Genomic DNA, 22,615 nt, shown 5'->3' on the forward strand with positions numbered 1-22,615 from the left:
GGGGGCAGAAGAGGCGGGCGCGATGACCAGCTCGATGATTACATCCCTTGGTAACAGGGCTGCTTCCTCTTAGGCATCCTGGGATGCCTGCTCAAGGAGGATGACTTAGGCATCATTCCTGAGGAAGCCCTGCCTACGAAGTCATTTATTAAAATCGCCTTGCCTGCCCCGTTCGTTCGGTCAGCCTCCAGAGAACACAGGAAAGGCTCTGATTCCTGGTGGCTGGCAGGATATTTGGAGCCTTGTCCCTTCACCACTTTGGGGATTGGTTAAAGTCGTGTTTCCTGGCTGACCTGTCCAGCTTTGATTCAGCTCTTCGCAATTTGACTCCCAAGTTACGAATCTGGAGGCAAGGCTAAGCTCCTGTGATGAAAAACCGGAAAGAAAACATTTAGGTGAGTTTTTGTTTGGGCAACTATCAAATAGAAGAAGCAGTGGGCTCTTGTTAGGAGAAGCCTGAGGTTTCCCTCTGCCCACTGCCTTATGGAAAAACCTGGAAATACTTTGGTGGAAGGAAGGGAGTTTATTCAAGTCCAGTCTTGACACGGAAGTATGTTTTTCTCCATCCCAAAGCCTGTCTAGGTGGGGCGTTGGAGAGGTTAGCTAAGACACCAGGTGTTCTTTTGGGGACTCCATGTGGGAAAGTGCAGCTATTCTATGCAACCTTGACCCTCGGAGCCTTCTTTCCTCTCATTAGAATCCTCCTGTCTTTTTCCTTGAAAGCTGAGTTGACTCACACCTCCTGAGCTGGCGTCTCTATTTTTCCATTTAGACATATTATCTTTTTGTAAGTCTGTCTTTACGGGTGAGCAGGCTGTTATGTGTTGTAGACACCACTTTCTTTAGAATTTAGATTACCCTGAGTATATGGATGGGCTGTTAAAAGATTGGGGAAGGATGAGGGAAAACAGGCCTGGGGTCAGAGCTCTTCTGTTGACACTGCAGATGGAATGAGAAGCCAAGTCAAGCCTACTCCCAAGCACTGTTCATTTGAGTTTTATTTTCAGGTTGCCTTTAAACAGTTGGTACATATCCTAGCTACCGTATTTCCATCTACGTTGTTATAGTATTACCTCTAGCGAACCAATTTTTGGGGGGTCCCTGTCACTGTTTCTTGTACTTGCCTACTTTATCACAGTGTATCTAACTTTTAAAACAGTAGAGTTATTATATCATCATTTACTAAATATTTTTATATGGCCTTAGATTTGATTCGTGTCACAGTACAGTACAGTGTTGGCAGAGGAGGAAAGCTTTGAGTCTGTTAAATTGCTTCTAAAATAGTAACTGAAACAAAAAGTAAATCAAGGTGGTTATGTGCTGCTATTAAAATGAAGTTGTTCTAAGTCTGATACTGTTTGCAATGTTCCTGCCATCACAGCCACTCTGGAGGTAGAGGCAGAAAGATTTAGGAAGATTTATGGAGATCAGGAGTTTGAAGCCAGCCTGGGCAACATAGTGAAACCCTGTCTCTGGAAAAGAAAATAATGTGTTTTTGTTTTTGTTTTTGTGGCTGGAAACATGGCTGAGGGTGTTTGTGTTTGCCTAGCATCAAAAAGAGTTAACTAGATCCCCAGCATCATGGGTGGAGGGGAAAAGGGAGAGGAGGAAAAGAGGAGGAAAAGGTTGGTGAAGAGAAGAAGAAGAAAATCAAAGATAAGAAAAGAAGGAAAAATCTGGCCTGAACCCCTCTAGGTCTGGGTGAAGAATTGTCTTACAAATATGTGTACTGAGTCTGGATCCCTAGCATCCATATTAAAAACCCCATATGGGGATGGATAGCCCATAATCTCAACAATAAAGACATGGGGCGCAGACAGGGGGATGATCCACTCACTGGCCAGCTAGCCTGGCCTAGGTAGCAGACTTTCAGGCCAAGGAGGACCAGTTTCAAATACAAGGAGGAGGCAGCTGAAGGACACTCTCATGTTGTCCTCTGACTTACACATGTACAATTTATAAGAGTGTAAACACACACACACACACACACATATACACAGACACACATACACGGGGGTAACAAAGCCACTCCCCCTCCCCCATGCTGCCTGAGTTCCAGCCCTGGTGAGCATCCTCCCTGGAAGTATCGCACAGACCTTTGTGGGGCAGTGGAAAGCCTGCTGCAGAGGAGCCCCCTTCTTCCTAGTTTCTTCCTAGATTACAGCATACCCTTACTAATGGGTCACACTGAAGCATGGTGTTTTCCCCTGACAGTTCCTACTGGAGCACAGTGCCCTCCACTAATGCTTCCCTTTGGAAACGACACACCCACCCCATGATTCCTACTAAAACAGCACTGCCTATTAAATGTCGTAGTGTTAAGCCACGGGTGTTTGTTCTTGCTGGGTGTGGTATTTTTTATCCTCCCACTGGTGACATCCCATGCTGATCATTTCTGTTGTGGATTGACTTGGCACTGTAGGACCACTGGTGCTTTTCCACTTCCAGGGACTAGAACCTCCTCATCACCCTACCTCCCAAGCTGTGGAAACCAAGAAAAGCCCCTAGATATGGACACAAGTCCCCACAAGACTAAATCACGCAGACGAGAGCTCCATGGGTGCCCATGTCACTGTCAGGGTACTTGAAGCTGACTGCCAGGGCCATATCTTTGGCCCACTAAGACTTAAGATGATTATAACCATTAACTTCTCCCTTCCCAATGAGCCCTGCCTATGCCATGTGGCCGACATTCAGCGGGCAAAGCATTTGGGGTCATGAGATCTGCTCTCAATGCAGACACCAATAACACTCTAATCACAGGTTTGGCTCAGGAAGGCTCTGGTACAAGGTCACCTTACCGGTAATTCCCTGCCCAAAGGTCCATTCCTGGCTGCAGGCACTCCCAGCAGGCACTGGGCCTCCGAGCTCCAAACTCATCAGGTTTCCAGAAGATAAGCATTTAGGTTAAGATATGGTTTTAGGACGTGGTGTAAGTTCATATCAGCAGGAAGGCTTCCCTACGGCCTGCTTTGTTTGTTTGTTTGTTTTTTGAGACAGGGTTTCTCTGTCCTGGAACTCTCTGTAAAGCAGGCTGACCTCGAACTCAGTAATCCGCCTGCCTCTGTCTCCCAAGTGCTGGGATTAAAGGCGTGTGCCACCACTGCCCGCCTGTTTTTTGTTTTTTAAGGAACTTTAATTTTGCAATAGTCAAAGGGGAAAAAAATAGGAACTATCAATCAGGCTTTCCCCAGAGGCCTGTTGTGGGAGGAGTTGTACCCTGTAGTGGGGGTTCTATAGCAAGGACAAGAATGAACTCAAGTTGAATTCAGTGAAAATGAACTCAGTGGGAACAGGGTGTGTGTGTGAAGGGGGCAGAAATAAACACCTAGGTTAGGACATTGACCTTGTTATAAGAGGCTTCTTAGGGCTGGAGAGATGGCTCAGTGGTTAAGAGCAGCGTCTGCTCTTCCAGAAGTCCTGAGTTCAATTCCCAGCAACCACATGGTGGCTCACAACCATCTGTAATGAGATCTGATGCCCTCTTCTGGTGTGTCTGAAGACAGCAATGGTATACTCACATACATAAAACAAATCTTTTTTTTTTTTTTTTTAAAGAGGCTTCTCTCTGGGGACAAGCCAAAAGATAATAAAGCTGCCGTTTTGCACAAACTTCATCTGCAAGCAAGAATGGATTTTTTTTTTTTTTTTTTTTTACCAACTTGATAGGATTCTTGCTAAAACTGGCCTGAGGCCAGGACTTAGAGAGCATAACAGAATCTTGCTGGGAATTAGGTTGGGATATGCCACTAGGAACACCCAAGTGCAGAGAGGAGTTCGTTGCTGCTCCTTTGACGCATTGTAAACCCCGGTCTCAACAGTGCTAAGGGTCCATCTGATACCAGGTGCCAGGAGGCTTGTCCCAGTGATTACACAGATAACAGGGCCTCGGTGATTAGGAATAGTGACTGCTATTCCAGGTGACCTGGGTCTCATTCTCGGCACCCACGTGGTAGCTCGTGACTGTAACTCCAGTTCCAACACTTTCTTCCAGCCTCCTCAGGTACTGCATTTATGTCGTATACAGACATACATACAGGCAAACCCAGAAAGAACAGACTGAGTACAGACTCTCGGGCAAATGTTTGAACTGGAACCAAGGCAGATTAAGGAAAAGGGCTCAACACTGGTCTCATCAAATGGGACGGGGCTGCTGAATATCAACAGACAGAAAAGCCTTTTGGAGCAAGCCAGCGGAAAGCCAAGTTGCAGCTTACTGAAAAAAAAAATATCACTGGCATAAGCTGTGGTGTTAATAGTCAAGCACTTACAAAAAAGACAGCACATAGCCAGACTAAGAACTTACTTTTCTTTTAGTAAACGAACTCATACTACTCATACTGTGGGTTTTAAGGAACAATGAACAGGATTATAGCCCCACCAAGTAAGAACACGGGTCACAAGCAGGGGGACAAACCTTGTCTGTACAAGACATAGAGAGTTAAGACAAGTGCTTGACTGTGAATAAAGTTCATAATCCTGTCTAAAATGCTCAGAAAACTCTAGGTCTACGGCTGGGAGAAGAGGGAACCGGAACCTGCTTAGGCCTGCAAGTATGGCTCATTCTTGTTCGAAATATCGATATTAAAAAGGAATGTTGCTAGGAATGTTGTAGGCAAACTTTACAGTGAATTTATTCAGATTCTGGGATGAGGGCTTGTTTATTTTCCCACGATCTCCCTCCACTTTTCTGTTCTGCCTCACATACCCTTTTGTTTTGTTTCTTTGTGTAACAGCCCTGGCTGTCCCAGAACTCTCTCTGTAGACCAGGCCTGCCTTACACTCTCTGACATCTGCCTGCCTCTGAGATCTGCCTGCCTCTGCCTCCCAACTGCTGGGTTTAATCACATGTGCCACCAGGCCCCTCTTCACCTCTCTATTTTTAAGGGCATTTTCTCTGTAAGGTGCAGGTTGATAGCCAGTCTCTCCCTAGAGACAGCGTGCATTATTCTGCACCACAAGACAAGAGCCAGGCACATTGCACACATGGTGGATGGAGGAGGAGAGGAGCTTGCTGTTAACCCATATGGTAATATGGGTTAGATAAATATAAGAGCCTGTGTCTCCTATTCCCATGAATATTACTGATCTCTGGGAAATGACTCCATGGGTGCAAATTTGGGAATCTCTCTCCCTATCTCACTCAGAGACACAACCCTTTGAGAACTCTGCCATGTTTGAGTCCAGAAGCAAGAATTAGGTAGGAGAAATGCCTTCTTTTTTTTCTCGAGATAAAATAATTAGACCATTTCTCCCCTCCCTTTCCTCTCACATATATCACCCCACTCCCACTCCTTCTTCCCTTCAAATTCCTGGCAAGAGAATTCTTATTACCCACCTGCTAATGCCTTTTAAGGAAAAATCTGTTTATTATTTTATTTGTGTGTCTTTCTGGGTATGCCACACTGAACATCAATATCTAGGACTTGCATGGTAGAAGGAAATGCCTTTTTGAAGAAACAATGAAATATTGCAATGAGTGCATTTTGCTACCAGAAAATGATTGTTAAATTGCCCCCCCCCACCTCCATTAAAGTCATTCTAATTTCCCTTCTCCAAATGGCCTATGTCACAGTAACAGAGGGCAACTAACTGCCTTGAGGCTAACAGTCTAGGAGTGCTTTGCTGTAGTGCCTGGGACAGGCAACTGTAACATCTGGATGGCTGAGTGAGCCCTGTGGTGTGGGAACCTGACACAAGGGAAGCTTAAGGAGAGCTTAGAGGAGACATCCAGCCAGGCTGGCCAGATGGAAGGATGTGTCTGGGGGTGGAGACTTGAAGGTGATGATGCAGGAACAGAGGTCAGATGGGAAATGTGTTTGTTTGTAAACAGTCTAACCCAGGCTGGCCTTAAAATCAACTCCTGACCCTGAAGATAAGCTGTAATCCCTGACCTTCCTATCTTCTCCTGGCAAAAGGTCAGTATTACCAAACCATGCTCACACATCCACATCTCTCTTGTTATTTTGACACAGGCAGCTCAGGTGGTCTTGAAACCATGTTATTGCTCATACTAGCCAAGTGGAAAGATTAAGGTGCCAACCATGGACTCTGGGGTGCACCAAATATTGATGAAACCGCAGGAAAATAACAAAACTTGAATATCAGTGTAAAATATTTGCTGCAAACAGATGATTGTTGACCGTTATTTCCAAAGGACCCCTTGTCACAAGACACGGGGGCATAGGGCTGAAGTCACGGCTCATTGATCATTTTTTCCATCTTGTGTGATGTTTCTCAAAGGTATGTCTGCAGGTGGCCTGGTTAACTATGTTGCAATTCCTGGGTGTTCAGAGACAAAATCAGAGCCAGGAAGGTGGGAATGTACAGGACTCTATTCCTTCCAGAGTCTTTCAAACTAGCTGTCCTGCTAGTTAACAAGATGGTATGATAAAAGGCTCTGGGGAGGGCTGTGTTCTGTGGCCACCTGTCTGCAATCCAGGGTAGGGTGGGCAATTGCTCTGTCTAGATAAGAGCTGGGCAATTGCAAGCACCTGACTAGAAGATATTGCACAAGGAGTGCTGAGACCAGAGCCAGGCTGTTTTTCCAGCCATGCTAGGTGGATGCAGACTCTCCAAGTGCTGGCTCTCTGCTCAGAGAAGGGGACCGATTCTACTCCATTCACTGCTACCCTACCTGCCCCAGGTGGTTTAGGAGGTACATGGACGGGAGGTCTTTGCCCTTCTCATAATGCTGGCTCTAAACTAGCTTCAGCTCTTCGCATAAACACAAGGCAGCTCCGCACTCGCCTATCAGTCACCTTTTCCTAAGGGACCGTATGCCCATACTGTACTTGTGCAGACAGACAAGAGCTAGTTGCCACCGCCTGGAAGACAATGCTACTGTAGCAAGTCCGTTCCATTTTGTCCGCCTGAGCACGCACATCGGCTCCAAGTAGTCGCCGGGAGCGCCAAGCCTTGTCCCCACATTGAGTAGTACCAACCAGGAAACGTAAGCGCTTGCGTTTCACCTCTGCGCTCTGATGTCAGAGGCCTTAGGGACTTAGGAAAGAGGGAAGGGACTGGGAGTGAAGGGGTGTACGTAGGAGGGTCTTGGTGGCAGGTCCACACAGAGGATCGGGGAGGGTCAGTTGGAGGGGGAGTTGAGGACCCACGGGCTCCTCCGTACCATTCTTCAAGGTTTCAGAACCAACTTGAGTCACGATAGTCAAATGTAGCATAGCGTGCTGCGAACCCGCTCCAGGCGCCCCCGCGGCGCTGGATGGGACGGTCCTCACCCCCCGAGCCTGCCTTGGTAGTGTCCTAGGGAGGCGAGGCTTAGGGCTGTTGTCTTTAGCAGTGCGCATGCGCAGTGGAGTGTTTGCTCAGCGCGCGACGTTGTCGTGGCTGATTTCTCTAGCGCTAGGGGCGGGATGGCCTGAAAGCCGGGTGCCCAGCTGAGGCGGGGACATAGATGGCCGTGGGATCGTAGTCTCCAGTGCCACCCACCCGCCGGTATCCTGTCTGGCTCCTGTCACGAGGTATGTCTACGGCCCAGGAGCTCCTGGGACAGCGAGTGTGAGCAGCGGATGGGCCAAGAAGCGGCGCTCCCCTTTTGCTCACCTGAATGCAGGTGAGACCTGGAGGGCACCCGCCTGCAGCAAGGCTGCCATTGCCTGGCTACCCGAGGAGGAAGCATTCCATTCGGTGTCTAGGTCGTGGGCCAGTGTGGGCGCGGGTGGACGAGCCTGACTGGGTCCGATTGGATAGGTCGACCTGGGGCTCAAGAGAACGTGGGGCAGCAAAGTGATGGACCAGACTTGAGGCAAAGAAGGACGGGACGCTGGGCTAGGTCGGTACAGTGCCAGGAGATGGGGAACTTGAGTGTGGATCATCATGGGACCAGAGGGTGAAAGGCGGTGTTGGCCAGATCTCCGCGAGGTCGGACTGGGTGGGGTCAGTACTTAGTGAAGGGGAGGGGGGGATAGGCTGGACACCTAGCTCTCAGTACACCATGGGAGGTAACAGGTCCTGGGGCTAGGGTGCTGCCTTAGAAGAGGGTGCCTAAGGTTTTTTAGAAGGTTTTAAGAGTCTGTCGGAATGAGAGTAGGGGGCAGTTCTTAAGTACTGTTTGAATTCCTGTCGATATCGATATTTGTTTTCTGACCGTGTTTATGTATGAAATCTAGCTGCACACTGGACTCGGTCCCTGTTTTGTATTTTTTTTTATTTAAACTTTTCAGGAAGAGTGTGAGCATTTGGAAAAGGCCATGATTAAGGAAACATCAGATGTCCCGAAGACGTGAGATTCCTCTACAGCCACCAAGGCTCTGTTAGACCCGCCCTAGCCTCCAGGTGCTCCTTGTTATGGAAGCAAAGCTCCTAGACCTGGACCTCCCTTTGAGGCCCCGTGAAAGTTCTCTCTGTACAGTTTCCCTGAGCTATTCAGTACAGACTATTTTAGGATAGTGAGAATCTGGGAAATCCTGTAAGGATACCGGATAGGTAAATAGATCCCAGTAATGTCTCTCTTAAGAGAGGATTAGTGAGGGGCATTACCGTTGTGTTGCTAAAGGCAAAGGCAGAGAAAGCAGCTGCCATGTGTTGATTCCTTTTCGTTCATAAAAAGGAAACGTTTTTATCTAGAGAAAGGCTGACTCGGCGTGTGCTGAAAACTCGTGGTATTTATTGCTGGGGGCTCCCTCGGAGGGGAACGGGTTTCAGTTCTCTATTTCCAGGCTTATGGTTTTCTTTTCAGTTTTGTTAAGCATATATTTCTTTTGGCAATGGGAAATATTTTGGCCAGCCGCCTGTGTGTGATTCTGAAAGTATTAGGAGAATCCTCATGCCTATACCATGGCATGCTCTATTGATATGTCAACAAAGAGTGACAGCCAGTGTAGGAGGGCATCTGCCATGAGTAACCAGAAGAGCATTGGGCCCAGATGTGAGAGTTAGTGTGCGAGTCACACCCAGCTTAAGGCTGGGAAGGAGAGACAGAATCCAGATAACCGTTTGATCTCAAGGTTTATTCACTACCATGACAAACATCAGTTCACAACATAGGCATGGTGACTCAGAAGCAGGTGGCAGAGAGGCTCACAGGCAAGGCTCAGCGCTGCAGTGACAAGCATCAGTCCACAACACACACGTGGGGTGCCTTATTCAGAAGTATGTGGCAGAGAGGCTCACAGGCAATGCTTGCAGTCTGTCACTCGCTCAGTGTGTCTCAGGCGGCAGCTTTTTCCTCTAGATCCCCTTAACTTGATTCGTCCTGGGCTGTAATCAGTTGTCCTATGGTTGGAGAGCCGGACAGCACCATTTTCACTGTTGGAACATCAAGGTCTCTGCCTGCCCGCTGCTTTTATTAGCTACAAGGAGCGGTCACTCTCTAGTTACATCATTACATAGTACTTTATTCTTATCTGCTACGCGGAGAGCTGACGTGAGCCGGAGAGCTGGCAGGAGCTGGCTGCTCATCCAACTCTTATCTACTACACACGGGGCTGACTTGAACCTGCTGTTCCTCCTTGCAACATCCAACTCGGTCCTGTTCTGATTCCTTAATAACATGCTCTCTACGTTTAAGACACAGAACCAGTGAGTGCGGTGAATCCACAGCCTTTTGGACCATGGTTCCCCTCTGTGGGAAGAGAAATCAAGGAAACTTACAGTGCCCCAGAGGCCACAACTGACTGGAGATTGTGAGGCTGCTGGGTGCTCTATTAGCGGTAAATGGTGGGTCTCATAGCTGAGTGGGAAAAAAAAATTAAGTAAAGGAAACCATGGCTGCTCTAGGTTTGGTTATGGAGAGATTTAGTTATTGTAGATATGAGGGAGAACACAACCAGAAGCAGAGGCATCTGGGAAAGTCCAAAGTGAACATGTCCCTGAGCCGGCCACGTGAGGAGAGTGGGTGGGAAAATGGGAGAGTGTGAGAGGCTCTAAAGGATCAGTGTAGCCCAGCTAGCTGGATTATATAGGGAAGGACAGCCCACCCCCTGAGCTAGAGAAATTTAGAGTAGGGGGTAGGGTGTGCCAACCAGGAGGAACCTATAACAGGTAGGGACCGAAGGATGCTGGGAGAACCTAGCGGCCAGTGTTGGCTCTGAGGTGTTATTAGGGCGCAGTGCCAGGCCACTGTGTGGTGCGCTTTACACAGTAAGCAGCATGAAGTCCTCATGTCGGGTGTGGTGTAAAGCGGGCGTGCAGGAGACCTCAGTGTCCCCTTTTGTACCTTTCTCGTGTGAGAGGGATGTGGTCAGTTTAAGGAGCAGAAATAACTGAGCAAAAGGAGAACTGAGCTGGTCCTGCTTGTCTGCCTACTGGGCACAGCTGTGACTGGAGAGGGACCAGCAGGGCTCTGCGGGACTCCAGGGAGGAAAGGCCTGCTAGATGCCAACACCAGACAGGCTGCCCATAGCCAGAACATGGCCCGTTACTCTCTCGGCTGAGGAAGTTGACTTTGCTGCCCACTCCCCCGATGAAGGATGCTGATTGGTGTTGTTAGTTTCAAATGCTGCCCAGGGCTTTGCAATGTTGCTGTGTAGAAACACACAGCAGGAGGTCCAAGCAAAGAACCAGCATGGGAAAGTGATGAGAGAGGCTGGAGTATGATGTGTGTTCCGGTATGCAATCCATCCCTTCTGTAGCTATTTGGGCATCTGTTCTGGGATGGCCAGGAGGTCTGTTCGGCTGTGTCTGTGTCAGTGTCAGTGACTGTCCTAGCCAGGGTTTCTTATTCCTGCCCAAAACGTCATGACCAAGAAGCAAGTTGGGCAGGAAAGGGTTTATTCAGCTTACATTTTCCACATTGCTGTTCATCACCAAAGGAAGTCAGGACTGGAACTCAGGCAGGTCAGGAAGCAGGAGCTGATGCAGAGGCCATGGAGGGATGTTTCTGACTGGCTTGCTTCCCCTGGCTTGCTCAGCTTGCTTTCTTATAGAAGCCAAGACTACCAGCCCGGAGATGGCACCACCCACAGTGGGCCCTCCCACCCTTGATCAGTAATTGAGAAAATGCCTTACAGCTGGATCTCATGGAGGCATTTCCTCAAGGGAGGCTCCTTTCTCTGTGATAACTCCAGCCTGTGTAAAGTGGACTCAAAACCAGCCAGTACAGTGACTGGCAGACGTGCAGTGCTTCATTTTGATGCCCTCGATCTAAAGGGTAACTTGAAGATTTGGAGCCATTCTCTCTCTGATGAAGACAGAACAGACTGCCTGGGTGTGCCTGAGGAAGTGGGTGCTTCCCGTTCTGTTGTCTTGTTTTCCCGGGGTCAGCCACTGTGCTCAGTGAAGCTGTGCGAATCCACTCAGCTGGCTCATCTTTGATCCACTGATCCTGATGCTCTGGGCTTCCTCCTACTCTGACTAAACCAGAACTTTGTTGAGACGGCACTCAGGTCCCTTGATTTAGGAAAAGTGGAGGGAGCTGGTAGAGATTTCCAGAGTTGGGGGTCCGCCCAAGTCAAGGCCCAGGCTGCATGGGAGCAGCCATCTTGGCCCCTGGTATAGTGATGCAATCAATCACAGTGAAATGGGAACTAGCTCCTAGTCTCATGACTAGTGGGCAGATGCAAGATGGGGGCCTTTTTCCTCCAGATCTTAAAAATAAATAAATAAATAAAAGGTAGATCTGCCTTCCCTCCTAGCCCTAGACTGCACATTAATATGCCTGAGTTACAAAGTGTAAAGTACTCAGTTAGGTGGGGGGATTACACATTCAGAGCTTCATTCTCAGAAAAAGAAAAGAGAATGCAGAGCCATGCCAAGGCCAGGTACCCCAGCCCGGTGGGAACTTGTTCAGCTTTGCGTGAGTAAGTAACTTTGGAGTCTTGGAGATGTGAAATAAGTGAGTGTTGGTGCCAGCAGGGGTGTGAGCCACAGGTGTAGGCTGTGCACAGAGCAACCTCTAGGTTGTCATCTCCAGAGAATATTTCTACGTGCCTGGAAATACACATTGGGGACGGTGACTCAGGGCTCCCAGGATTGCAGGGGATACATGGGTTATCAGAGCTGTGCCCACACAGCTGTGTCCTATGTTAAAGTAAGGGGAAAACCAGCGCTCCCCGGATGTTGGCCTTGGTTATAGGTCCTCTGACAAATTAGGAGTGCAGTGGCTACTGGTTCTTTGTCCTTTGGCGTGGGCCTTAGCACTCAAGCTTAGCACGAGCCACGTGTTCTGGTCGTTTCTGTGGCTGCAGAGTGGATGGATTAGTGTAGACGGGAAGCTGGTGCGGTGCCTCTGGTATTTACTCTGCAGTGGCTGTGATGCTGTGCTTCTGACCCACAAAGCAGGTGTGGAGAAGCACCCTGCCCCCGAGGAAGCAGGGTCAGGGTTGGTTCCACTTGCGATGGGACTGGCTTTCTGTAGCTGACACTGATTCTGGAAGTGAAAGTCTCATTAGGTCTCAAAATTTCCTTCAGCCTCGAGACCCTCGCTTTTACGGTTTCACAGACACAGTAGGGTTCAGTTGAGGTACCTTTTGCCGTTCGTGCACAATTTAGAATCCGTGCATGCATCCAACAAGTATTTCATGAGGGCTTACTCTGTGCCAGCCATCATACCAGGCAGTGGAGTTATAAAGACGGACCGGCTAGCCCTCTGCCTCAGTACTAGAATGCAGCTCAGGCTTGGTCCCAGAGGGAGTGCGAGTTTGTTTGAAGCCCGCCATGAGAGCATTTGGCCCAGTGCCTGGTGTTTCTCCACAGACGTGAGGGCATCACAAGCAAATGGATTTAAGGTAGCAGCTGGTCAGGGGCAGGAGGCCATCTGCAGAGAGATTTGAACTCAGAGCTCAAGGGCTGGAGCAGGGATCAAGGTGAGGAGAGTTTGAGGTTGGGGCCCAGGGAAGTGAGTGAGTCACGCTGAAACACCAATAGGTCCCACAGACTTATTCTGGAAGCACTATGAAAGTCTCACAGAGGAACTAACGTCGATCAGCCTCTGGATTGTGTAGTTTATAACCAGACTAGACTGCAAAGAGTAGAGCAGAACATGCTCTCCGTGTTCTCCATGCTCTCCTTTGTCCTGTGGTGGGAGGAGGGTCGGGGGTGGGCGGGAGTGGGTGGGTAGACTGCATGGGTGTTTCTCACTTTCTGAGTCAGCACAGGGTAGATTTTCTTTCTTCTTCAGATTGAGGATGGATACCCGAAGTTCCTAGAGACAGCTTCGCTGAAAGTGGTGTCAAGCCCAGCCGCTCCGTGTTGGCCCCTGGGACACTCCTGGCATCCAGTTTAAGACCATGACTCCTGTGAGCAACCATGGCGTGGCGGAGAGCATTTTTGACCTGGACTACGCTTCCTGGAAGATTCGGTCGACTCTAGCGGTGGCTGGCTTTGTCTTCTACGTGGGCGTCTTTGTGGTCTGCCACCAACTCTCATCCTCCCTGAATGCCACCTACCGCTCTCTGGCGGCCAAAGAGAAGGTCTTCTGGAACCTGGCTGCGACGCGTGCCGTCTTCGGCGTCCAGAGCACAGCCGCAGGACTGTGGGCCCTGCTGGGAGACCCCGTGCTCTACGCGGACAAAGCTCTCGGGCAGCAGAACTGGTGCTGGTTTCACATCACCACGGCCACCGGATTCTTCTTCTTTGAGAATGTGGCTGTTCACCTGTCCAATCTGTTCTTCCGCACCTTTGACTTGTTTCTGGTTGTCCACCACCTCTTTGCCTTCCTTGGGTTCCTTGGTTCAGCGATCAATCTCAGAGCTGGCCACTATCTAGCCATGACCACGTTGCTCCTGGAGATGAGCACGCCCTTCACCTGTGTTTCCTGGATGCTCCTGAAGGTGAGTGCATCCTGAAGGATTGTGTGTGGGGGGGGGGGTGGGGGCGGGGGGTTGTGGTGCTGCAGAGCAGGGTGCCTTACACAGTGCTTCGTTGGCTGGAATGACACTAGGACCCGCCTTAGGACCTGTTGCAGTAAGACATGACCTGGCTGAATTCAGCTTCTTATCATTTATTTGGTTGCTTGCTTGGTTGGTTTTGGTTTTTCAAGACCATTTATTTGGTTGCTTGCTTGGCTGGTTTTGGTTTTTCAAGACAGGGTTTCTTTGTGTATCCTTGGTTGGCTACCCCAAAACTAGCTCTGTAGACAAGGCTGGCCTCAAACTCCCAGAGATCCGCCTGCCTCTGCCATTCAAGTGCTGGGATGAAAGGCGTGCACCACCACCCAACACTCAGCTTCTTAAATTTAAGTCTTAGGGTTAAAAGAAAGATTCGTGGCTCTTAGGACTAAGTGACTAGTGTTATATGTCACAGAAAGCATTATTTTTTTTTTACTTCAATACTCAAAACATTCTGTAGAGATCTATTTGTGATATTCTATACAAGCCACCCCTTAAGCCAGTGACTTGTGTTGGGATTATTAGAATATATCATGTACCTTTACAGCAGAATGAGAGGAACTTTCTTTTCTTTTGTTTACTGTATTCAGAAGTTGGTTCCTGGTCCACCAAGAGGTGAGCCTTGTCCCAGACCCCGTACCCTGCCTCCAGGACAATAGTCATACCTTAGCGTCCTGACCTTCCAGGAAACTGGGTCCAGTGGTCCCATCCCCAGCCACTGAGTTCCCAAATTCTGCTCACATAGGGCAGACTCTCATCCTGGGAGAGAGCAGCTGCCCCGTCTGTGCTGGGGTTGGCTGTCTGAGGAGCCAAGGGATGGCGTCAGGAAACGCCTGGTCTAGCTGGGGTAGCCAGGCTTGGCTTGATCCATGGCGGGGCATCAAGTGCTTCTCAGCTTCAGCGACAGCTGCCAGAACTTCTGTGCTCACAGCGTGGTGTTACACCTAGTTTTAACCTGCATCCAAGGCCCTCAGGTGAAAGGGCTATCCACCAGCTCACACAGTCCATCCAAATAGCTCCAGGGTGTGTATGCTGAGCTATCGCTAGATAAGCGGGACCTGTTTGCTTATGACATGTGCTAGTTCAAGATAGAAAGATTGGAGTTTTGCCTTTAGAGCAGGAAGGTGCTGGCCCCAGCTTTCACCTTCCTTCAGAGTTGAGCCCAGGAGAGCGGTCGCTGTGTGAGAAACCTATTGCTCTGAGCTGCGTTTGCGGTGCATGAGAGGCACGGAGGCCTTTCCTCTCCCCGTACTCACACTTGGCTTTTGCTCTGTCCACAGGCTGGTTGGTCAGACTCCCTGTTCTGGAAGGTCAACCAGTGGCTAATGATCCACATGTTTCACTGCCGAATGATCCTCACCTACCACATGTGGTGGGTGTGCTTCTGTCACTGGGACGCCCTCACCAGCAGCCTGCACCTGCCCCACTGGGCCCTGTTCCTTTTCGGGCTGGCCCTGCTCACAGTCATCCTTAACCCTTACTGGACACACAAGAAGACCCAGCAGCTTCTCAATCCTGTGGATTGGAACTTTGCACAGGCGGAAACCAAGGGCAGCAGGCAAGAAAGGACCAATGGCCAGGTGCCTCGGAAAAAGAGGCTGTAGTGGCCGCCCAGGGACCGGGTGGACCACGATGCCAACTGGGAACTGTCCAGGGTTGGGCCAAGCTCCACAAGTGACTTTTTACGTATGGATGAGGACATGAGTGAGTTTACATCTAGGTGAATACTGACTTGTTCTTTAGTGTGAATTCTAAACTACCCATGAAGTATTGCTGGGGCCTTGACGTGCCTGCTGGAGGTCTTTGCCATCATGACTTTCCTCTGAGTCTTCCAGCCTAGCCCCAACCACAGCATTATCTGCCAAGGCAGTGCTGGGGAAGGAGCTATGGCGGCCAGGTGTGTAGGCCGCTGAGGAGGCCAGGCTGGATCCCCGAGAGGATTTATCAGGAAGGACCCTGTGTGGGTGTGGACGTGCCTTATTTGGAAGTCATGTTCTTTTTCATTGCAATGAATTGACCCTAAGAAAATGTGATTTGCTGATATTTATTTACTAGCCTGGGGACTTTTGAGCCCGTGGCAGTGCACTGCCCTCTAGTGGCAAGAGGAGGAAGGACACAGTTATGGTAAGGGGTTCTTGTTGGTGGCTTACTAAGAGTCTGTCCCACCTCTCCTGGCATGGTGGTGGTGTGAAATCTTGTACTTCAAAAACAACAACAACAAGACCCCCCAAGCAACCTAGTAACCTCTTTTTTAAATGAGAATTTTTAGTGGTATATTTCTTAATTGACAGAATAAGGTGTCTCGATCTTTGAGCTATTTCTCGTTAACCAGAGTGGCTAACCTAGCCAGGTTCTGCTCTGTCTCTCCCCTCCAGGCTGTGAGAGGGGGGTCCTGTACTCAGAGATGCTCATCCTGAGTCGCTAGGGCCCAGAGCAAGTAGCTTGTCTGACGTGACCGTGAGCACGTGTGCTCGCTGCACTGTGTGCGGGTTAGACCTCCACACGTGGGCTAGCAATGCTATTGGCAGACACCAAAACTTTCTCAGAGAATAATTAAAGTACAGTTTTTTTGTTTTTGTTTTTGTTTTGTTTGTCAAAACCACCTGAGAAATGGTGGTTGCTCTTGAAAATCATGTGTGACTTAGGCGTGCCATGGGTCGTCGGCCTCAGCATATTTTGAGTGTTAGCCCTTTAACTTTATCAGGATGTATGATGCCTATTTATTTCAGTCTAAGGAAGCCGTTACTTTGTGTTCCCAAGATGATCAGCTGAAAACCCTGTAGCTTCCACGCCTGCTTTGTCGAGGCACCAGCCTGGCATTTTTTTTAACTGGGCAGAAGTTTAATAAAGTGACAGCTCTTTCCAAAACCCAAACACACTCCCTGTCTGATAATGTGACCTGAAGTTCACTGAGTGTCTGAGAACACGTTACGTCCTGAACACGTTGGCAGTTCTTCATGGGAGGAGGATGTGGTTGGGGAGTGTCTTGGTCAGGGTTTCTATTCCTGCACAAACATCATGACCAAGAAGCAAGGTGGGGCCGGACGGTGGTGGCACATGCCTTTAATCCCAGCACTTGGGAGGCAGAGGCAGGCGGATATCTGAGTTCGAGGCCAGCCTGGTCTACAGAGTGAGTTCCAGGATAGCCAGGGCTACACAGAGAAACCCTGTCTTGAAAAACTGAAGAAAAAAAAAAAAAGCAGCAGCAGCAAGGTGGGGAGAAAAGGGTTTATTCAGCTTATACTTCCACATTGCTGTTGATCGTCAAAGGAAGTCAGGACTGGAATTCAAGCAGGTCAGGAAGCAGGAGCTGATGCAGAGGCCATGGAGGGATGTTCTTTACTGGCTTGCTTCCCCTGGCTTGCTCAGCCTGCTCTCTTATAGAACCCAAGACTTCCAGCCCAGGGATGGCACCACCCACAGGGGCCCTACGCCCTTGATCACTGATTGAGAAAATGCCTTACAGCTGGATCTCATGGAGGCATCTCCTCAAGGGAGGCTCCTTTCTCTGTGATAACTCCAGCTTGTGTCAAGTTGACACACAAAACCAGCCAGTACGGGGAGTTCATCTGACTTTCTCTGGCCTCTGCTAGGAGCGTGACCTCAGGCTACATCCTCTGTCTTCACACGCGTCAACTGAGTGTCATTCCCATAGCTCAGGTGACTTCTGGTCATTCCACACACTTCTCTCCAGAACCTTGGAGATGAGTATCCATGAGAAGGCTCTGGGATGAAGTGAGCAGTGGTCCCCACTTTGACTGCCTAGAGCAGTGGCTCTCTCTCCAGGACCTTTTAATACAGTTGCTCATGTGGTGATCCCCAACCATGAAATTACTTTCGTTGCTACTTCATAACCGTAATTTTGCTATTATCAGAATTAAATACCCGTGTGTTCCAACCCCTTGTGGAAGGGTGGACCGACCATCAAAGAGGTTGTGACCCACATGTTGAGAACAACTGGCTATAGCACCTTTGTGGTCTCCACTATCCTGCCAGACAGGTCTCGAAGAGGGACATGGTCCAGAACACACTGAGGAGCTCACTGATGCGAGCCTAGGCTGGCCTGCTCTGTGGCCCACACTGGCCAAGATTCTTGGCTTCTGTCTCCAGCCACTGTAGAGAAGACGCTCTCCCACATGACTGGTTGTGGAAAACCGAAAAAGTTCTCCCTATCTCTCAAGGTAGATATTTACATGTTCCCATGTTTTCAAAATTAGAGAATGCGATGGGCCAGGGGCATTGACTGATGGGAAACAACCCAGTACCTTCTCCATCTTTTATCGATGGCTTGCCCTTGCCCCTTTAATTTAGCACCGGGGCTCACTCTTCTCTGAGCATGCCATAGGCTCTGCAAAGTAGCGCTGGACTTGACGCGGCACAGCTAGTGACTGGCTGTGTGCTGTTGTCTTCTGTGAGGCATGTGGGCCACATGGCTCTCCTTCCACAGACAGCTCCTCAGTAGGCCCTGTGAGGCATGTGGGCCACATACATGGCTCTCCTTCCACAGACAGCTCCTCAGTAGGCCCTGTGAGGCATGTGGGCCACATGGCTCTCCTTCCACAGACAGCTCCTCAGTAGGCCCTGTGAGGCATGTGGACCACATGGCAGTCCTTCCACAGACAGCTCCACAGTAGGCCCTGTGGCTTCCACAGCAACACTGCTAGCAAGAGGCCATACCATCCTGAGCTCCTAAGTCCCTGTTCACACAGCCTGTGGTGACCTTCCTGATGGGAACTGGGAAGTGTCTCAGTCCTGTATCCCGTAGGGGCAACACCTGAGCCTGGGTCCCAGAGGAAGAGCAGAGACCAGCCATTTCTAGTTTTGTAGGCTGGAGGTCCAAAGTCAGGTACTGGCAGCTTCAGTCAGGAAGAGGCCCAGCCCTTCCTGTGTAGAATGTTTCTTGACCCCCAGGAGAAAGGCACGCCTCTATCTAAGGAAGAGAAGGGCTGAAAAGACACAGGAAGCCCAAAGTAGTTTCCTGGAGGCCTTTATAAGGACCACTGGCTGGACACATGGTGACTTACGTGTTTTCTATGGCTGGGGCTGCCGCTGATTGGGGAAGCTGGTGGCTGGGAGGTGGCCCTTCCCTATCCCACACCATGGATGCAATATGTCAACATAACCTTAGCGGAGTACATTCAAATGCTAGTACAAAAAGAGTGTTGCCACACCCCGTGTCAGTAAGATATTAAGTGCTCCACAAAGGGCTGGTGTCTCTTGTTCCTTGTAGAGAGAAATATTTTGTGTACTGTATGGATATATCACCTGTCAATTAAAAAGCCTATGGCCTATGGCTTATGGCTTAAACAAAAAATAGAAGGTGGGATATCCAGGAGGCAGAAAGAATTCTGGGATAGAGCCAGGCAGGAGATCTCCTGGGAAGACATGAGGAGACTGACCCATGGTACCTGAATACAGGTAACCAGCCAAACAGCAAAATATAGATTAAAATAAATTTTAAGTTATGATTCTAGTCAGAGAAGAGCCTAGCTATATGGCCAAGGTATTTTGTAAATATATTTTGAGTCTGAGTTTTATTTCTGAGAGCATGGGGCTGGAAGAACCAGATGCAACTTTTACAGTTCCCTGACCATTTCCAGAGATGGCTGCCCTGCCACTGGCAAGTACGTGGGTGAGTCAACTAATGGAGAGTGTCACTATCTCCCAGTGGGGTCCTGGTAGAAGACATGCTAACCCAGAGGTAGACAGCATTTGCCCAGGGCATATTCAACAAGGTAAGCCAGGGTAGGAGGCCAGGAAGCCAGCCAGGAGGGCCCTGGGAAGAGACAGGTGGCCAGTACTGGATCTATGAGACTAGCCTTTCCTTTCACGGTTAGCCTGTACAAACAAACAAAGTCTGCTGTACAAACTGACACATAAGAAACATTCCTTCTGTTAGCTATAGGACGCGTTTTACAAAGTAAAAAGCTGATGCATAGGAAACATTTCTTTTGATAAATATATGGAGTGTTTTACAAACTAAAAGGCACTGGGTTGCTCATACAGTGTGAATGTTGGCTGGGCATAGCTAAAAATGGTTATGTGGCAGGAATTTGCCCCTTGGGATGGAATACCAGGCATTGAGACTGTTGGTTCTATTTCAGGCTGAGAACCAGGCTGCCTGCTTCCTGCCTCAGGCCACACCTGACCTTTACCTTTCTTCTACACTGGCTGTCTGTGGCCCCCAGGCCATCCTGGGGCCTACAACTACAGGAGGAAGCCAGAGCCGCCAAAGAGCTCAGGTCAGCAGGCCCCATAAGACTCACCTAGCAGAAAACCAACACAAGACACAATGGTCAGGAATACTTGATACATTTAAGTCAACTCTGTATCGACATTTTTGTTTCGTTCTAATGAGACAGGATATTAATTCAATGTACCTTTGTTTTTGAACCCTCACCCTCCGTTGTAGAAACTGGCATATACTATGCACAGTTTTTATTTTTGTTACAAATGTTTGATTGTCTAGGGCTAGAGATATAGCTCAGTGCTAAATGTTTGTATTGTATACACTAGTCCCTGGGCTCCAGCTATAGAGTCACAAATAAAAAATAATAGTTAAAAAAGGAACCCCAACTGCTGGGACTGGATGCCCCTGGGCAAGGTGGTACCCAAGGGAGTTTCCCCTTCTCTAAAGAGAAGGGGGGATGGTAACGGATAGGGGGAATTGTAAGGGTGGGGCGGGAGGAGGGGGGTCTGTGATCTCCATGTAAAGTGAATAAACGTTGGTAAAACCCCAAATTTATATATATATGTGTATATATATATATATACACATATATATATACAAATTTTTTGATATATATATATGTAGGTTTGTATATACCTACATATACAGGTTTTTTTTTTTTTTTTAAAGAAAGGAACCTTTATTATCTTCTCTCTGATAACTCCATGTGGGTCTACCTCTGTTGTGACTTTTCTCACAGTGTAGCCTCAGCCCTGGGTGCTGAGGGCTAAGCCCTACCCTGTCTTTGGAGTCCTGAGTTCTGGCTGTCTCTCAGACACAGAGCACTCTAGTTTCCGACTCAGACAACGCCCCCACACACCCCCACTTTGCCCTGTACATCTATCTCCACTGTTTATATTTGGTGGCTTCATTGTTACACTCTCGTCTGTTGGAGGCCCGTGTTTCCTGTTAGTTCACTACAGTAGACAAATAGCCCCAAACCCGTCAAAAACAGTTAAAAAGTGAACCCAAGGTTGAAACCCTTAGTTATCACTAAAACTTACAGATGCAAGGTCTTTCCATCAAAAAATACCCTAAGCCAAAGGTTTAAAATTGGCTACAGTCCTGTGTCACACACACAGCATTCACTGTGTTGGTTTTCAAAACGGCTGCGTGACCCAGACTCCTGGAAGCATAGCTCACCTCAGGGCAGCTTCTCCGGAGGAACTCACCACACTAGGTCCATCCAGAAACATTGTTTCTATACCAAACAGAGGAGGGACTGCTGGCTGCTGAGCCGGAGACGGACAGAGGGCTCCTCCCATGTGTGCTCTCCTTAGCATTGACTGGCTCAAATCCGGAGCTCCAAGCTGCTCAGGACAACCTCATTTACTAAATGTGGCTTTCATTTCTTAATTTGGGGCTCTTGCTTGACTCAGCCACCCCCAAGTCCTGACCAGTTGACCCTCTGTCTCGGTTCCCTGTATCCCTGGTCGCCTCTGGGTCCCCACATCATGGAACTGACCAGCAAGCACGGAGGCTAGCTAGACCTCGTGCTTTGCTTCCCGTAGGAGGGTGAGCCACGAAAGCAGGGGGCCTCCCCATTTCCTGTCCCTTTCTGCCTAGTGTAGTCATATCTGCAGGGGCAGGCAGGAACAGAGGATGCAAGCCAGAACACTCGTCCCAGAAGGAGCAGTGTAAGGCTCTACACACACACACACACACACACACACACACACCCTCTGCCCCCACAAGCTGTGAATTTACAATATGAACAATTATCTCCCTGTGGAAACTCTTCCAGGATGGGATTCCTGACCTCTCAGAATCCTCCGTTGTGGTTTCCGGAGTTGGGCTCTGAGTTTAAAGTATGTTTCTCAGATTCATTTTCTTTTGTTTCTGACTTTTTGTTTGTTTAATAGAAAAACTGGGAAAATAAAAACAGAAATCAAAAACTTTCAGTTGACTTTTTTCCCTTCCAGTTTGTCAGTTTCTAGCATTCTGTCACATGTTAAAGCCTTTCTCCTTCCCAGTCTTCTCTTCCTCCTCCCTTCTTCCTCTCCTCCCTCCCTCCCTCTCTTTCTCTTTCCCTCCTCTGTCTCTCTGTCTCTGTCTCTCTCTGTCTTTACTCTCTCTGTCTGCCTCCCCTCTCTCTTTGTCGCCCCTTTTGTCCCCCCCCCCTTTTTGCTCTGGAGGTGGGTCTCCCAATATTTCCCAGGCTGGCCTCAAACTGAGCTTAAGCATCCTCCTGCCTCAGCCTCTCCTGCCTGCTCTTCTCTTCTGTGTACCCCTTTACTCTCAATACTCAGTGCTTATAGAAACATTTTCTCATGTAACTCGATCAGAGTCCAGGCTATTTTTGTTTTTGTTTGTTTATTTTGTTTTGTTTGTTTCTCAAGCCTCTTTCTCTGTATACCCTTGGCTGTCCAGGAACTTGCTGTGTAGACCAAGCCCGCCTTGAACTCAGAGATCTTCCTGCCTCTGCCTCACAAGTGCTGGGATTTAAAAGCGTGCATCACCACTGCCTGGCTAATCCAGGCTTCTTCTTCTTTTCTTTAATCTAATTATACTCTGACATTTCCTTCCTAGATTTCCTCCAGGACTGCTGGGTCCTGTCCTCTGTGTGGGTTGCCTGCTGTGGTTCCTCCAGGACTGCTGA

At 48.9% G+C, this 22,615-nt stretch overlaps 1 protein-coding gene across 6 annotated transcripts; it reads left to right on the top strand.

Moving 5' to 3' along the window:
* The first annotated feature begins 88 nt into the window (after nucleotides 1-88).
* On the top strand, nucleotides 89-16,661 carry Cln8 (CLN8 transmembrane ER and ERGIC protein). 6 transcript variants are annotated; one of them, XM_031339177.1, is made up of 4 exons: nucleotides 7,291-7,573; nucleotides 9,530-9,678; nucleotides 13,079-13,730; nucleotides 15,068-16,661. In XM_031339177.1, the coding sequence occupies exons 3-4, from the start codon at nucleotides 13,188-13,190 to the stop codon at nucleotides 15,389-15,391; spliced, it is 867 nt and encodes a 288-aa protein (XP_031195037.1). In that variant the 5' UTR covers nucleotides 7,291-7,573; nucleotides 9,530-9,678; nucleotides 13,079-13,187; the 3' UTR covers nucleotides 15,392-16,661. The 6 variants fall into 6 exon arrangements, with proteins under 6 accessions (XP_031195040.1, XP_031195035.1, XP_031195037.1 ...); XM_031339176.1 differs by having other exon boundaries at nucleotides 9,530-9,671; XM_031339180.1 differs by lacking the exons at nucleotides 7,291-7,573; nucleotides 9,530-9,678 and adding an exon at nucleotides 89-395.
* The last annotated feature ends 5,954 nt before the right edge of the window (nucleotides 16,662-22,615 follow it).

This window comes from Mastomys coucha, unplaced genomic scaffold (assembly GCF_008632895.1).
Source record: "Mastomys coucha isolate ucsf_1 unplaced genomic scaffold, UCSF_Mcou_1 pScaffold22, whole genome shotgun sequence".
NCBI classification, from domain to species: Eukaryota; Metazoa; Chordata; class Mammalia; order Rodentia; family Muridae; genus Mastomys; species Mastomys coucha.

Excerpts from the sequence above, each read along its gene's own strand:
- Cln8 (XM_031339180.1), top strand. The coding sequence starts at position 13,188 with ATGACTCCTGTGAGCAACCATGGCGTGGCGGAGAGCATTTTTGACCTG. Across the intron at positions 13,731-15,067 it reads TTTCCTGGATGCTCCTGAAG|GCTGGTTGGTCAGACTCCCT; the intron begins GTGAGTGCATCC and ends CTCTGTCCACAG.